General features: G+C 39.9%; 2 protein-coding genes across 2 annotated transcripts in view; one reads left to right on the plus strand and one right to left on the minus strand.

The window, feature by feature from the left end:
• The window catches only part of LOC139442526 (UDP-GalNAc:beta-1,3-N-acetylgalactosaminyltransferase 2-like), a 141201-nt gene that overhangs the window by 92700 nt on the left and 32396 nt on the right, over nucleotides 1-16105 (plus strand). The gene's annotated exons all lie outside the window — the stretch shown is intronic.
• LOC139443658 (fap1 adhesin-like) lies at nucleotides 6798-14717 on the minus strand. Its single transcript, XM_071224602.1, has 4 exons — nucleotides 14664-14717; nucleotides 12954-14080; nucleotides 11633-12876; nucleotides 6798-6967 (listed from the first exon to the last, which is right to left on the minus strand). The coding sequence occupies exons 1-4, from the start codon at nucleotides 14715-14717 to the stop codon at nucleotides 6798-6800; spliced, it is 2595 nt and encodes an 864-aa protein (XP_071080703.1).

Below are 16105 nucleotides of genomic sequence, written 5' to 3' on the forward strand. Positions count from 1 at the left end.
GACCTTTGAGTATAGTTTTGACATCTCCCTCAGAAACCTCTGGATTTGGGGACCGACTCCGTGGTCTAGTGGTAGAGCGTCCGCCCGGAGAGCAGAAGGTCCGGGGTTTGATCTCCGTCGGTGTTATACCAAAAGATGTTAAAAGATGGTACTTGTTGTTACCTTGTCAGGCACTCGGCATTAAGGGGCTAAAACAAGGACTGGTCGCCTCGGAGTCAGTATACTAGCTGTGTCTGAGTGGGGTATTCATGTTAAACTGCGGCATGGTATCTCAGTGAGCTAGCACTATAAATCGGCATCAGTCAAGACTAGTACAAGCAGACACAAACACACACACGTACATGCATGTTGCTATATAAGTGCAATAATCTTGGACGCGACGTTAAACCCTATTTCACCTCACCTCACCTCTGGATTTGTGACACCAGTTCATCATGTACAATTATAAAGTATGTGCTATGCCAAGTAATACCTTATATAGTTTGCCATGTATTTGTGAATATTTGACACACTTTACCCTCATATACTACAGCAGTTGCCGGTGTCATTCTTGATCAAAATGTATGTTTGGCTCACAGTTATACATGTATAAATCTGTTTTGTAGAAACTTCTGTTAATTAAATTGCTTGCTCTTCTTTACCTCTATATAACTTTAGCATCTAATGTATACCATACAAATCCAGTTGCACTACAGTGCCTGAAATATATTTTAATTGTGTGTCTATTTGTAGTGCTGTGCCTTGCCTTGAATTTTGATTTGCTAAATATTGCAATATGTAGGTGTGTTTTGTGATACATTTCTAACCATAGAAATGCGTTCTAACTTTAACAACATCAGCCATGACCTCCATTCTACAAATACTGATGATTTCTGACTGAACCTAGTACTTGTGTGGTATATGCAGATTCTTTGATAAGTACAGATAGACATCATGTTTTGGATGTGCTTATTCTTTGATAAATGCAGACGGACACCATCTATCTGTTGCTGCGTCATATAACATGCATCTCTCGAAACTAGTCTTCAATAACATGCATGCACTTTGAAACCAAATTTTGGCCCATTGGAATTGTGCTTTTGGCAGTTATTAGCCATATATAAGGTTAAATCGAAAAGATTGTGACCTCATACAAATTGCTTTGTGTAATATGAGGTTTCAAGAGGTGTCTCAAGAATATCTTCTTTTGGAAGGCATAATATAGTTATAACTGATAACTGCATCTGTTTTGAAGATGTCACATAGAGATCACACGAATCATATTGAAGACCAAGGCTTAAATCTCCAGTGTGTGGAGCCCAGGGTCCCCTTGCTGTGATATAAATATTTCTTAAAGTGTCTGGATTATTGTAATAGCTTACTGTTGAGAACCTCAAGCAAGTACATTTAAAAAGGGGCAAACTCAGTAGCTCAAGTGATTTCCAAGAACTGTTTTGAAGATATATATCACCTGTGCTGTTATTAGGTTCTTCATTGGCTTCGGATGCAGGAGAGAATTGAGTACAAATTTCTCACTTGATTTCTCATTCATCAAGTCACTGTCAACTCCTGTATCTACTAGATGGTCTCCACATTCATTGAAAAATCATGCTATCTTTTGACATTTTCAAATTTAATTACAGAACTCATCTTTTTTTTTTGCTTCTCAGGGGCAGAGGTGGACCAGTTGTCTAAGGTGCTGCAATTCGCTGTGCTGAGTTGTGTCCCTTGGGCACACCAGAAGCCTATGATTGTGGTTTTGAATCCCGGTTTGCCCCGATGATGTTTCTTGGTTTCTCAGCACCATACCCATGGGTTTCATTGAAGTGGTAAACGTCTGAGACCTGCATCACTTTGGGCTTTTCTCCCACAATAAGCTGACACGCTGTGATATAACTGGAATACTGTTAAAAGTGGCATTTAACCCAATTCACTCACTCACTTGTTGCTACACTTCTAATGTAGACTTCCTGTTGATCAGTGCTTTGAGCATGCAATCCGATGTGGAGTTGCACTCATCAGAATATGTGCATTACATCATCAGAATTGGTGCATTACACCTTCAGAATAGGTGCATTACATCAACAGGATGTGTCTCCCGTGAAGGAAGAAGTAGTTGTATGTATAAATGGCCCAAAAGTTGCATTTTATAATGATCAATGTCCAAACTTAATATTAACTTAAACTAGACTTATCCCAATTCAAATTGCCAAGATAACATGTCTGGATCTACTGCCCAAATTTCAGGAGACAAAGTAAATTAGGATGTATATCTAGGCAAGAAACTCGGGACAAGAAACTCATAACCATCTGAGTTGAGTCAGATTATCAGGAGCTTATTCTGGAAGCCTACGAGATAGGAGTCTTGCCTCTCACCTCATGCACTCATGACCACCCCACGTTTCCTGAGATAATACAAATCTATCGAGACCATGAAACAAAGCCAGACAGTGATATTCATCTATAATTCTACATCAAATCATAGGAAAGACAGATCCTATCAACTTAATATGGCTGAAAAAGCAAGGCGGACACATTTGTCAACGTCCGACGCGTCTAAAAGAGACGTGGTCATGGAGAATCAACACGTGGGGATTTTGGACAGGATCATATGACTTCTAGACATGACTTTTAGCCATCATCATTGTTTTTTCAGCATTTTTCTATTAATGGTGTTTCCATTATTCAATTTTCTCACACTCTCTGGGTATTAAATAGATTCCAAGTTGTCTACTTATGGTATCGAATCTCAGCCGTTATTGGGCAACCATTCCCCAAGATTCCATTGAGTACATTTAAGTGCTTTACATGAAAGACTCATCATGACAGGAGAGTGCCTCATGCCCCAATTGCGTAATTTTGGAAAATTACGAACATGCACCATGGGTCGTTTTAGTTTGATTAGTGTACGCTTCAGAATGATTGGCCTCTAGATCTGTTGAGTTACTGGGTCGGAATCTATCTTTCACACATATGATGGCAATTTTGTTCAGAAAAAGTTACCACTGTGGTCAATAATATTTTAGGCATCCATTTATACAACCATTATAAAAAGTAAACTGAGGTCTTCTTTTTCAAACAGAAATATGCAAATCAATGGTTTCCTTACACAATTTGTTTAAATGTTAAAAAAAGATTAAAATCTTAATTGAACAGTTGATGATATGTATAGTAGAGATCTATAAATAATTGATTCTGCCAATCTAACCACAAGATCAATATCTATTCAAGTACTTATATCATGCTTGTGATCCTTGTTAATATCAACTTATGTTTCTTTGTTTGTTGTTTAACTTCACACTCAGCAATATTCTAGCTATAAGACTGCATGGTGTCTGTAAATAATCAAGCCTGGACCAGACTATGCTGTGATTGACACCATCAGCATCGATCCTCACAATTTTGATATGAGGACAAGCTATCAGCCAAATTGCTGAGCCTGACCACACGATCCATTTAGTTGCCTCTTACGAAATGCATGGGTTTTGGGGGATCTCTCTTCTTACCTGAATTCGCAATGGATCAACTTATGTGACTACCATGGTATATAGATTATAACTGTAAGTAGTGGTAGATATAACTGTAAATAGTGGTAGATATTATAATGGTAAATAGTGGTAGATTATAACTGTAAATAGTGGTAGATTATAACTGTAAATAAGGGTAGATTATAACTGTAAATAGTGGTAGATTATAACTGTAAATAAAATTGACAACCCTTTCCATAATCATGAGAAATCTCTGCTAGAAGCAAAGTCCATTGCATGATTCAAACTACGTTGCATGATTCCGACTACGTCATTAGCATGTGTTTATGAATCACTACCTTATACTGATGTGATACCTGGTGCAGGTAAAAGTAAGAATGATGTCATTGTATCCCAATTGCATGGATCTATGCTCATGATGTCAATCACTGGATTGTCTGGTCCAGACTCGATCATTTACAGACTGCCATCATATAGCTGGAATATTGCTGAGTATGGCGTTAAACAACAAACAAACAAACAAACAAGTAAGAATTTGGAATTGCATCAAACATCAGTTTAGTCGATGATGCATCAAAGCATTGAAGTATATCATTTTTCAGTTGACTGATCCAAAAACAAAACTCTAGTTCAGGCATGTTATTCATCCTGTGAACATGATATATATTCTTCTAAATTTGGAATATCTTGAAGAGTCATGTTATTGTATCATTCAATAAAGAGTAATGAAAATATCGATTATCATGTGATAGCATTTAGAAGAAACATGTACAGGATTGTTACTTTATGTCATGTAATGTAATGTAGTGATTCTACATATCATGTATTCCAAAGGGGAGAGGAGAGATTGTCTTGTGTGTTCGGTTACCAGTGCTCATGAGTTGATGGTAGCTCTCTTTAGCGTCAGCACATCTGATCAAGAGAAAGGCATGGTGTTGTTTAACTCATAACATTTTTTGCATTAGCTTTGTCCTCATGATCCATCAGGTTTATTCCTATTCTTCTTCTTAGGGCACAGGTAACTAAGTCCAGAGTTGCGTTCCTTAGATGTGGTAGGATCTGCTGCTGATCAGCTTGATTACCAGATTACCCTTTATTATGAGAAATGGTCTGTCAGCACAATGTCAGAGGACATTGGCTTCATGGTAGTTGTTAATATTTTAGAGAAATGTGGCTTTAGGCTTTCTACACACATTAACCTTCATGGTCTGATATTACAGAAATGCTGTTAAACTAGCATTAAACGTTACTCATTCTCTCTTCTCACACATCATATTGGCATTTACAGAAAAAGTAGTTCTGTGATGATTCTTGTTCATTAAATATAACCCTGAAACTTATAGGCTTATTAGGTTTAAGAGAATACAGAGAACATTTTACTTTATGTACAGTTGAATAACAATGAACACATCGGGGAACCATTGGCGTTTGCAAGAATGTACATTTTCCCCTGAACCAAAGAAATTGATTCTCCGTGGGCAGGAGGTCAGACAGGAAGTCTTGGCATGGGATTTGTCTGCATGACCATGCATGATCCGTCCTGATAATGTCAGAGGTGGAAGGTCAAAGGTTAGAAGATTTGCAACTGTCTTGTGACAGTTAACCGATTGTATTGTCACCTGTCTGGGGTCTTTCACTGCCTGACTCACAATCATCAAATAGCGTTAAAATATTATATATTAAGGTTCTTCTTATTTTCAATCTTTCTTGTGCCCTGGTTGTGTGTGATTGTGCCCTGGTTGTGTGTGAATGTGCCCTGGTTGTGTGTGATTGTGCCCTGGGAGGGTGGAGGGTACACATGCAGTCCTCATGCATGCATTACCAAGTAAAGACCTGATCACTGACACAGCTGGAATAGTGATGTATACCATTAAAACCTCACTCATTCTGAAGACTATCCTCTCTCTATTAATAAACAATGATTAGTAGACTATTTTCTGTAATTACATGATGCAGCGTCAATAGTTGCTTGCACTATCAACATCTGATTTGCCTGGTTCAGGCCTGATATGACTCTATTTTAACTGTTACAGTTTAACCCCACTTAAACAGTACAATCGAAGCTTGTTGTGTCAAACTTGGAAGTGTCAAACCCTTGGTTGTCTCGAACTCACCTTCTGGTCCCTGCAAATTCCTTCCAAATTTATCATCAATGATACCTCGATCGGTCAAACTGGACATGTCGAATTCCCAGTTGTCTTTACCTCGTTTAAGAGTTTAAAATATCAAAACTAAGAATAAACTTCACTTTGTTGGTTACCCTGATCCCTGAATAACTCATATCTTGTTCCAGGTCCCCACAAGTGTGACACAAGGTTCAGCTGTGTTTTGGTTACGTTATAGTGTATCTAAACTGGATCAGTTTGAGGAAAGCTCCATGTGATGGAGGTCGTAGACATGTAGCACTTGGGTGAAACCAAAATACACAGGTACTGATTCAGGAGGTGAATCTTGGATTTGAACTCATGACAAGCAGACCCAGACAACTTAGGGACACACCTCTATTTAGACACCTAAACCCCTAGCCGCCCATGATATTTTTTATAAAGCCATAAAGATATATTCACTCACTTCATACCAGCACCAATAAATCCAGGTACGACTTAACAGATACGCCATTCAACAAAAGTATTTTAGGATTTTGTAGAGAGTTAGTGTGTATGAATTTGCCCAGAGAAAGAAAGTTTTGTTAATCAGCAATAGGTTTAATGGTCCATAGAATGATTATCTTGGAGGAACAGTCCCTTTTGGAAAGCAAGCGTTCAGTCTTGCATGAGAAATTCCCTATTCATGGCAATAACTGTGTCTACGTACACTCAGGGATATTCGAGTGCTTCAGTGCTACTGAGAATGATGTGAATTATATCATTACATTTCTTTACAAGGCCACGATGATGGAAAGGAGCAATAGTTATTTATCCCAGCTTGGCCATCTTGCTGAAGTGAATGTGGAAAATAATTCTCACATATATCACTTGAAACAATCATCAATCTATTCACATGAATGAGTTTTCTAACATGCTAGCATTTACTTTTTCACAAATGTAGTATTGTATTACCTCAGATAAATACAAAATAAAAGTGTTGAAAGTATTGAAATGCTTATTTCAATGTATGGCTTGATGTGAAATAACTTTTTCAGAATTCTGTCTCGTATAAATTCTCAAAAAGTATTTTCCATTAATGTTATCAAACTGCTCATGGTGAAATTTTGTTTATATATTGGAAAACTACTTCAGTGCAACAGTAGAGAAAGAGAAACAGGGGAAGAATGGGTCTCCAGTACCCACTGCTTGTCTCCTTGTGGTGATCCACGGGCAGAATAGGTCTCTAGTATGTGCTGCTTGTCTCCTTGTGGGGATTGGGGCAGAACACATCTATAGTACCCCCTGCTTGTCTCATTGTGGGGATTGGGGCAGAATAGGTCTCCAGCTCCCGCTGCTTGTCTCCCTGTGGTGATCCCCGAGCAGAATAGGTGTCTAGTCCCCCTGCTTGTCTCCCTGTGGGGATTTGGACAGAATAGGTCTCTATTACCCCTGCTTGTCTCCCAGTGGTGAATGGGGCAGAATAGGTCTCTAGCATGGACTGTTGCTCAGGTTATCAACCACTGGTTTTGCTGGACCATTCTTGGACATTTACAGGCAGCAGTGATAGAGCTTGAATATTGCTGATTTGGCATGAAAAAACAGTCATTCACTTCATTGCAACAACTCTCATTCACAATTTCCATAGCAACAATACAGTTGACAGACCAGAACCAACAACTATTGCAGTACCCTTAACCAAGTATTAAATTCGACCTTCATTTTTCTATATATAGTTTTCCAAGTGCTGAATGATCAAACAGCCTACAGGAGCAATTATAAATTGATCATGCTAATTAAAAATCAATATTTATCTCTCAAGTTTGGTATTATAGTTTGATGGATCGATGTATAACTGACGATATATCCCACTTGTGAAGAATGTTGTTTGTTTGGTGAGGGTTGAGGGACCATTACCCTATTAGGGTCATTAGTTCTCCCAGCTAATTCTCCCTGCTGCCTCTAGTGCTGCATTGATGACAGGAATCATTATAACAGTGCTTGCTACATTGTGTGCTTCCTTCTCCACACCAATATTGCAGTGTAAGACAGTTTTAAAGAGACACTGTCATAGTGAATGTCTTAAACAGACAATCCAAAGTGAATGTCTTAAAAAGACACTGTCGTAAAGAGACACTGTCAAAAGTGAGTGTCTAAAAGGGACAGTCAAAGTCAAAAGTGATTGTCTTAAAGGGACGGTCAAAGGTGATTGTCTTAAACAGACTGTCAAAAGTGAATGTCTTAAAGAGAGACTGTTAAAAGGGATTGTCTTAAAGAGACGCTGTTAAAAGTGATTGTCTTAAAGAGACACAGTTAAAAGTGATTGTGTTAAAGAGACTCTGTCAAAAGTGGCAATCTCGAAGAGAATCTATCAAAAGTGATTGTCTTAAAGAGACACTGTCAAAAGTGATTGTCTTAAAAAGACACTGTTAAAAGTGATTGTCTCAAAGAAGGACATTGTCAAAAGTGATTGTCTTAAACAGACACTGTCAAAAGTCAATGTCTTAAAGAGACACTGTAAAAAGTAATTGTCTTAAAAAGACACTGTCAAATGTGAATGTCTTAAACACTCTGTCAAAAGTGATTATCTTAAAGAGAACCTATAAAAAGTTAATGTCTTAAAGAGACACTGTCAAAAGTGATTGTCTTAAAGAGACACTGTCCAAAGTGACCATCTGAAAGGGACACTGTCAAAAGTGATGGTCTCAAAGGGACAGTCAAAGGTGATTGTCTTAAAGAGAATCTGGCAAAAGTGATTGTCTTAAACAGAATCTATCAAAAGTGATGGTCTTAGAGAGATTCTGTCAAAAGTGGCAGTTTTGAAGAGAATCTATCAAAAGTAATTGTCTTAAACAGACACTGTCAAAAGTCAATGTCTTAAAGAGACACTGTCAAAAGTGATTGTCTTAAAAAGACACTGTAAAAAGTGATTGTCTGAAAGAGACACTGTCAAAAGTGAATGTCTTAAAGAGACACTGTCAAAAGTGGCACTCTTGAAGAGAATCAATGAAAAACAGAATCTATCAAAAGTGATGGTCTTAAAGAGATTCTGTCAAAAGTGGCAGTTTTGAAGAGAATCTATCAAAAGTGATGGTCTTAGAGAGATTCTGTCAAAAGTGGCAGTTTTGAAGAGAATCTATCAAAAGTAATTGTCTTAAACAGACACTGTCAAAAGTCAATGTCTTAAAGAGACACTGTCAAAAGTGATTGTCTTAAAAAGACACTGTTAAAAGTGATTGTCTGAAAGAGACACTGTCAAAAGTGAATGTCTTAAAAGAGACACTGTCAAAAGTGGCACTCTTGAAGAGAATCAATGAAAAACAGAATCTATCAAAAGTGATGGTCTTAAAGAGATTCTGTCAAAAGTGGCAGTTTTGAAGAGAATCTATCAAAAGTGATGGTCTTAGAGAGATTCTGTCAAAAGTGGCAGTTTTGAAGAGAATCTATCAAAAGTGATTGTCTTAAAGAGACACAGTTAAAAGTGGATGTCTTAAAAAGACACTGTCAAAAGTGATTGTTTTGAAGAGAATCTATCAAAAGATGTCTTAAAGAGACACTGTCAAAAGTGATTGTCTTAAAGAGACACTGTCAAAAGTAGATGTCTTAAAGAGACACTGTCAAAAGTGATTGTCCTAAAAAGACACTGTCAAAAGTGAATGTCTTAAAGAGACGCTGTCAAAAGGGATTGTCTTAAAAAGACACTGTCAAAAGTGATTGTCTTAAAAAGACACTGTCAAAAGTGATTGTCTTAAAAAGACACTGTCAAAAGTGAATGTCTTAAAAAGAAACTGTCAAAAGTGATTGTCTTAAAGGGACAGTCAAAGGTGATTGTCTTAAACAGACTGTCAAAAGTGAATGTCTTAAAGAGAGACTGTTAAAAGGGATTGTCTTAAAGAGACACAGTTAAAAGTGATTGTCTTAAAAAGACACTGTCAAAAGTGATTGTCTGAAAGAGACACTGTCAAAAGTGAATGTCTTAAAGAGACACTGTCAAAAGTGGCACTCTTGAAGAGAATCAGTGAAAAACAGAATCTATCAAAAGTGATGGTCTTAAAGAGATTCTGCCAAAAGTGACAGTTTTAAAGAGAATCTATCAAAAGTGGCAGTTTTAAAGATAATCTATCAAAAGTGGCAATTTTAAAGAGATTCTGTCAAAAGTGATTGTCTTAAAGAGATTCTGGCAAAAGTGATTGTCTTAAAAAGACACTGTCAAAAGTCAATGTCTTAAAGAGACACTGTAAAAAGTAATTGTCTTAAAAAGACACTGTCAAATGTGAATGTCTTAAACACTCTGTCAAAAGTGATTATCTTAAAGAGAACCTATAAAAAGTTAATGTCTTAAAGAGACACTGTCAAAAGTGATTGTCTTAAAGAGACACTGTCCAAAGTGACCATCTGAAAGGGACACTGTCAAAAGTGATGGTCTCAAAGGGACAGTCAAAGGTGATTGTCTTAAAGAGAATCTGGCAAAAGTGATTGTCTTAAACAGAATCTATCAAAAGTGATGGTCTTAGAGAGATTCTGTCAAAAGTGGCAGTTTTGAAGAGAATCTATCAAAAGTAATTGTCTTAAACAGACACTGTCAAAAGTCAATGTCTTAAAGAGACACTGTCAAAAGTGATTGTCTTAAAAAGACACTGTAAAAAGTGATTGTCTGAAAGAGACACTGTCAAAAGTGAATGTCTTAAAGAGACACTGTCAAAAGTGGCACTCTTGAAGAGAATCAATGAAAAACAGAATCTATCAAAAGTGATGGTCTTAAAGAGATTCTGTCAAAAGTGGCAGTTTTGAAGAGAATCTATCAAAAGTGATGGTCTTAGAGAGATTCTGTCAAAAGTGGCAGTTTTGAAGAGAATCTATCAAAAGTGATGGTCTTAGAGAGATTCTGTCAAAAGTGGCAGTTTTGAAGAGAATCTATCAAAAGTGATTGTCTTAAAGAGACACAGTTAAAAGTGGATGTCTTAAAAAGACACTGTCAAAAGTGATTGTTTTGAAGAGAATCTATCAAAAGATGTCTTAAAGAGACACTGTCAAAAGTGATTGTCTTAAAGAGACACTGTCAAAAGTAGATGTCTTAAAGAGACACTGTCAAAAGTGATTGTCCTAAAAAGACACTGTCAAAAGTGAATGTCTTAAAGAGACGCTGTCAAAAGGGATTGTCTTAAAAAGACACTGTCAAAAGTGATTGTCTTAAAAAGACACTGTCAAAAGTGATTGTCTTAAAAAGACACTGTCAAAAGTGAATGTCTTAAAAAGAAACTGTCAAAAGTGATTGTCTTAAAGGGACAGTCAAAGGTGATTGTCTTAAACAGACTGTCAAAAGTGAATGTCTTAAAGAGAGACTGTTAAAAGGGATTGTCTTAAAGAGACACAGTTAAAAGTGATTGTCTTAAAAAGACACTGTCAAAAGTGATTGTCTGAAAGAGACACTGTCAAAAGTGAATGTCTTAAAGAGACACTGTCAAAAGTGGCACTCTTGAAGAGAATCAGTGAAAAACAGAATCTATCAAAAGTGATGGTCTTAAAGAGATTCTGCCAAAAGTGACAGTTTTAAAGAGAATCTATCAAAAGTGGCAGTTTTAAAGATAATCTATCAAAAGTGGCAATTTTAAAGAGATTCTGTCAAAAGTGATTGTCTTAAAAAGACTCTGTAAAAAGTGATTGTCTGAAAGAGACACTGTCAAAAGTGAATGTCTTAAAGAGACACTGTCAAACGTGGCACTCTTGAAGATAATCTATCAAAAGTGGCAGTTTTAAAGAGAATCTATCAAAAGTGATTGTCTTGAAGAGATTCTGTCAAAAGTGATTGTCTTAAAGAGATTCTGGCAAAAGTGATTGTCTTAAAAAGACACTGTTAAAAGTTATTGTCTTAAAGAGACACTATCAAAAGTGAGCATCTGAAAGGGACACTGTCAAAAGTGAGCGTCTGAAAGGGACACTGTTAAAGGTGATTGTTTTGAACAGACTCTGTCAAAAGTGAATTTCTTAAAGTGACACTGTCAAAAGTGGCAGTCTTGAAGAGAATCTATCAAAAGTGATTGTCTTAAAGAGATTCTGTCAAAGGTGATTGTTCACACTGACCCCCATTACTGACACCCTTACTGAGACCTTCACTGACACCCCCACCGACACCCTCACTGACACCCTCAATGAAACCCATTACTGACACCCTCACTGATATCCTCGCTGACACCCTCTCTGACACCCTCAATGACACCCTGGCTGACACCCTCAATGACACCCTCACTGACACCCTCACTGATACCATTACTGAAACCCTCACTGACACCCTTACTGAGACCCTCATGGACCCCATTACTGACACCCCAACTGACGTCCTCGCTGACACCTTCGCTGACACTCTCGCTGACACCCTCGCTGACACCTCAATGACACCCTCACTGATATCCTCGCTGACACCCTCAATGACACCCCCACTGACACCCCCACTGACACCATTACTGACACACTCACTGACCCCATAACTGACACCCTTGATGACATCCTCACTGACCCCATAACTGACACCCTCACTGATCCCATTACTGACTCCATTACTGACACCCTCACTGACACCCTCACTGATCCTATTACTGACACCCTCACTGACACCCTCACTAATCCCATTACTGACACCCTCAATGACACCCTCAATGAAACTCTCAATGACACCATCAATGACACCTTCATTGATACCTTCTATGACACCCTCAATGACACCCTCACTGACACCCTCACTTAGACCCTCGCTGACCCCATTACTGACACCCTCAATGACCCCATTACTGACACCCTCCCTTAGACCCTCGCTGACCCCATTACTGACACCCTCAATGACAGCCTCACTGACCTCATTACTGACACCCTCAATGACACCCTCACTGACACCCTCACTGACCCCATCACTGACATCCTCATTGACACCCTCACTGACACCCTCGCTGACACCCTTACTGAGACCCTCACTGACTCCATTGCTGACACCCTCACTGTCACTTTCACTGTCACCCTCACTGACACCCTCACTGTCACCCTCACTGTCACTCTCACTGTCACCCTCACTGTCACCCTCACTGTCACCCTCACTGACACCCTCACTGTCACCCTCACTGTCACCCTCACTGACACCCTCACTGTCACCCTCACTGACACCCTCACTGACACCCTCACTGTCACCCTCACTGACACCCTCACTGTCACCCTCACTGACACCCTCACTGTCACCCTCACTGACACCCTCACTGACACCCTCACTGACACCCTCACTGTCACCCTCACTGACACCCTCAATGACACCCTCAATGACACCCTCACTGACACCCTCACTGATACCATTACTGAAACCCTCACTGACACCCTTACTGAGACCCTCATGGACCCCATTACTGACACCCAAACTGACGTCCTCGCTGACACCTTCGCTGACACCCTCGCTGACACCTCAATGACACCCTCACTGATATCCTCGCTGACACCCTCAATGACACCCCCACTGACACCCCCACTGACACCATTACTGACACCCTCACTGACCCCATAACTGACACCCTTGATGACATCCTCACTGACCCCATAACTGACACCCTCACTGATCCCATTACTGACTCCATTACTGACACCCTCACTGACACCCTCACTGATCCTATTACTGACACCCTCACTGACACCCTCACTAATCCCATTACTGACACCCTCAATGACACCCTCAATGACACCCTCAATGAAACTCTCAATGACACCATCAATGACACCTTCATTGATACCTTCTATGACACCCTCAATGACACCCTCACTGACACCCTCACTTAGACCCTCGCTGACCCCATTACTGACACCCTCAATGACCCCATTACTGACACCCTCCCTTAGACCCTCGCTGACCCCATTACTGACACCCTCAATGACAGCCTCACTGACCCCATTACTGACACCCTCACTGACCCCATTACTGACACCCTCAATGACACCCTCACTGACACCCTCATTGACACCCTCACTTACCCCATCACTGACATCCTCATTGACACCCTCACTGACACCCTCGCTGACACCCTTACTGAGACCCTCACTGACTCCATTGCTGACACCCTCACTGTCACTTTCACTGTCACCCTCACTGACACCCTCACTGTCACCCTCACTGTCACTCTCACTGTCACTCTCACTGTCACCCTCACTGTCACCCTCACTGTCACCCTCACTGACACCCTCACTGACACCCTCACTGTCACCCTCACTGTCACCCTCACTGTCACCCTCACTGACACCCTCACTGTCACCCTCACTGACACCCTCACTGACACCCTCATTGTCACCCTCACTGACACCCTCACTGTCACCCTCACTGACACCCTCACTGTCACCCTCATTGTCACCCTCACTGACACCCTCACTGTCACCCTCACTGACTCCCTCACTGACACCCTCACTGACACCCTCACTGACACCCTCACTGTCACCCTCACTGACACCCTCACTGTCACCCTCACTGTCACCCTCACTGTCACCCTCACTGACACCCTCACTGACCTACTTCTGCAGTCATTCAGCTGTCAACTGACACCCTCACTGACATACTCACTGACATACTCACTGACCCCATTACTGGCACCCTCACTGACATACTCACTGACACCCTCACTGACCCCATTACTGCCACCCTCACTGACCTACTTCTGCAGTCATTCAGCTGTCAACTTACTTACATGAAGATTCAGGTTGGATTAGGTCTTCACCAACCCATGCTTGTAAGAGATGACTAATGGGATCGTATGGTCAGGCTCGCTGACTTTGTTGAGGCATGGCATCGTATCCCAATTGCATGGATCGATGCTCAAGATATTAATCACTGGATTGCCTGGTCCAGACTCGATTATTTACAGATCAGTGTCACATAGCTGAAATATTGTTGAGTTAAACAACAACAAAAATAAAATTACTCACTCACTGGGCAGCATACCTACTCACTCACACACCAGCACACCCACGTCCTTATTCAGTAGCCCACTAACCCACTCACTCTGCCAATAAAGACCTTTTTACCTAATCTTGCCTTAAATAATCTTAAAGGAAAACAGTATTTTTAACACTTTCATCATCTTTTCATCCTTGCCAGAGAACAGCCTTCAACATCCTTAGCATAGTTTTCATGGACACAAATCCCCATTACGTATCTAATCATCTCAGAATACCAAATGCGTGTCTGCATCACCTAGAATATTTCGGCTATAAACAAACACCTAAAATAGGCGTTCATAAAACAGTTGTTACTGGCACTGTTACTTCCTTTGCTGATCAGTGAGTTGCAACATTCTGACTCTGGTAGACTGTGATGGTAGTTTATTGCTGGTGATTGTCATGAAACATTGGGTAATAGGTATTGACGGACTATTTCTGTTCCCAATACATCAAAATAATAGTAGGTAAAGGCTAATAACATTTTGATCTGGACTGTCCAATGGAACATAGTTGAGGCTTGATGGAGGCACATTAAAATAAATCTGAAATAAAGTTGTTATCAGCCCTCCCAGAAATCAGTCAGTGTCACAAAATATGTTTAATTGACTAGTGACTTTAGGGTCTTGTTATTTCACACTTCTGTTTGCAGGGACAGTCTTGACATTACCAAAGTTTGGTAATCATCACTAGCTCATCATGCGTTTGTCTCCAGAAATGTGTTACTAAATTGACATTTCATGTGTTACAAGCATGGATGTGAGTACACTATTCCCTTGCTGTTGCGCCCTTCAATATAGCGCTAACTCGGTTATTATAGCGCGTGGTAATGCATGGCTCTCAAAAGTTATATACAGTTTTAATAAGCTATGTGCTTGCACTAGTTCTTGCACAAATGACCCTATCATCTAAGGATCTATGGATCTTATGATCCTGGATTAATGATAGTTACGTCAGCATCAAAGATTTCACCAAAATGGTTAATGTCTTAGACCTGCATCACTCCAGGCTTCACTCCCAAATAAACTGATGTGTCCTGTGTTAAACCCAATTCCCTCACCCCCTCCCTCCTCCACTCACTCACTCACTCACTTGTGATACATATCAGAATCCATGTGTCATATGTCATAAAGTCATGTTGCAATATGGACAATAGATTATCATGTACTTAAGCAAATAGGGTTTAACTTGTGAAGGCCAGCATTCAGAGAAAAATCTGTGAAGACAAGCTTATAGAATCAACCTGTAAAGGCAATCATATAGGGATTAACCTGTGAAGGCAAACATACAAGGTTCAGTGAGTGAGTGAGTATTGTTTTGTGCCACTTTTAGCAATATTCCAGCAATATCATGGCAGGGGACACCAGGAATGGGCTTCACACATTGTACCAACATTGGGAGTGTACTCTTTAACCACTAGGTTACCCCACCATCCCCTACAGGGTTCCATCTGTGAAGACAAGCATACAGGGTTACACATGTGAGAGCAACAACATAGGGATCAACCTGTACACAGCTAGGTTTAACTAATAACTTGCAGAGCTCAAGCTGCTTCTTGAATCTATTATGTCATCAATAACACCACTTATTACCAGTTGT

This window comes from Haliotis cracherodii, unplaced genomic scaffold (assembly GCF_022045235.1).
Source record: "Haliotis cracherodii isolate W230 unplaced genomic scaffold, xgHalCrac1.p SCAF_5, whole genome shotgun sequence".
NCBI classification, from domain to species: Eukaryota; Metazoa; Mollusca; class Gastropoda; order Lepetellida; family Haliotidae; genus Haliotis; species Haliotis cracherodii.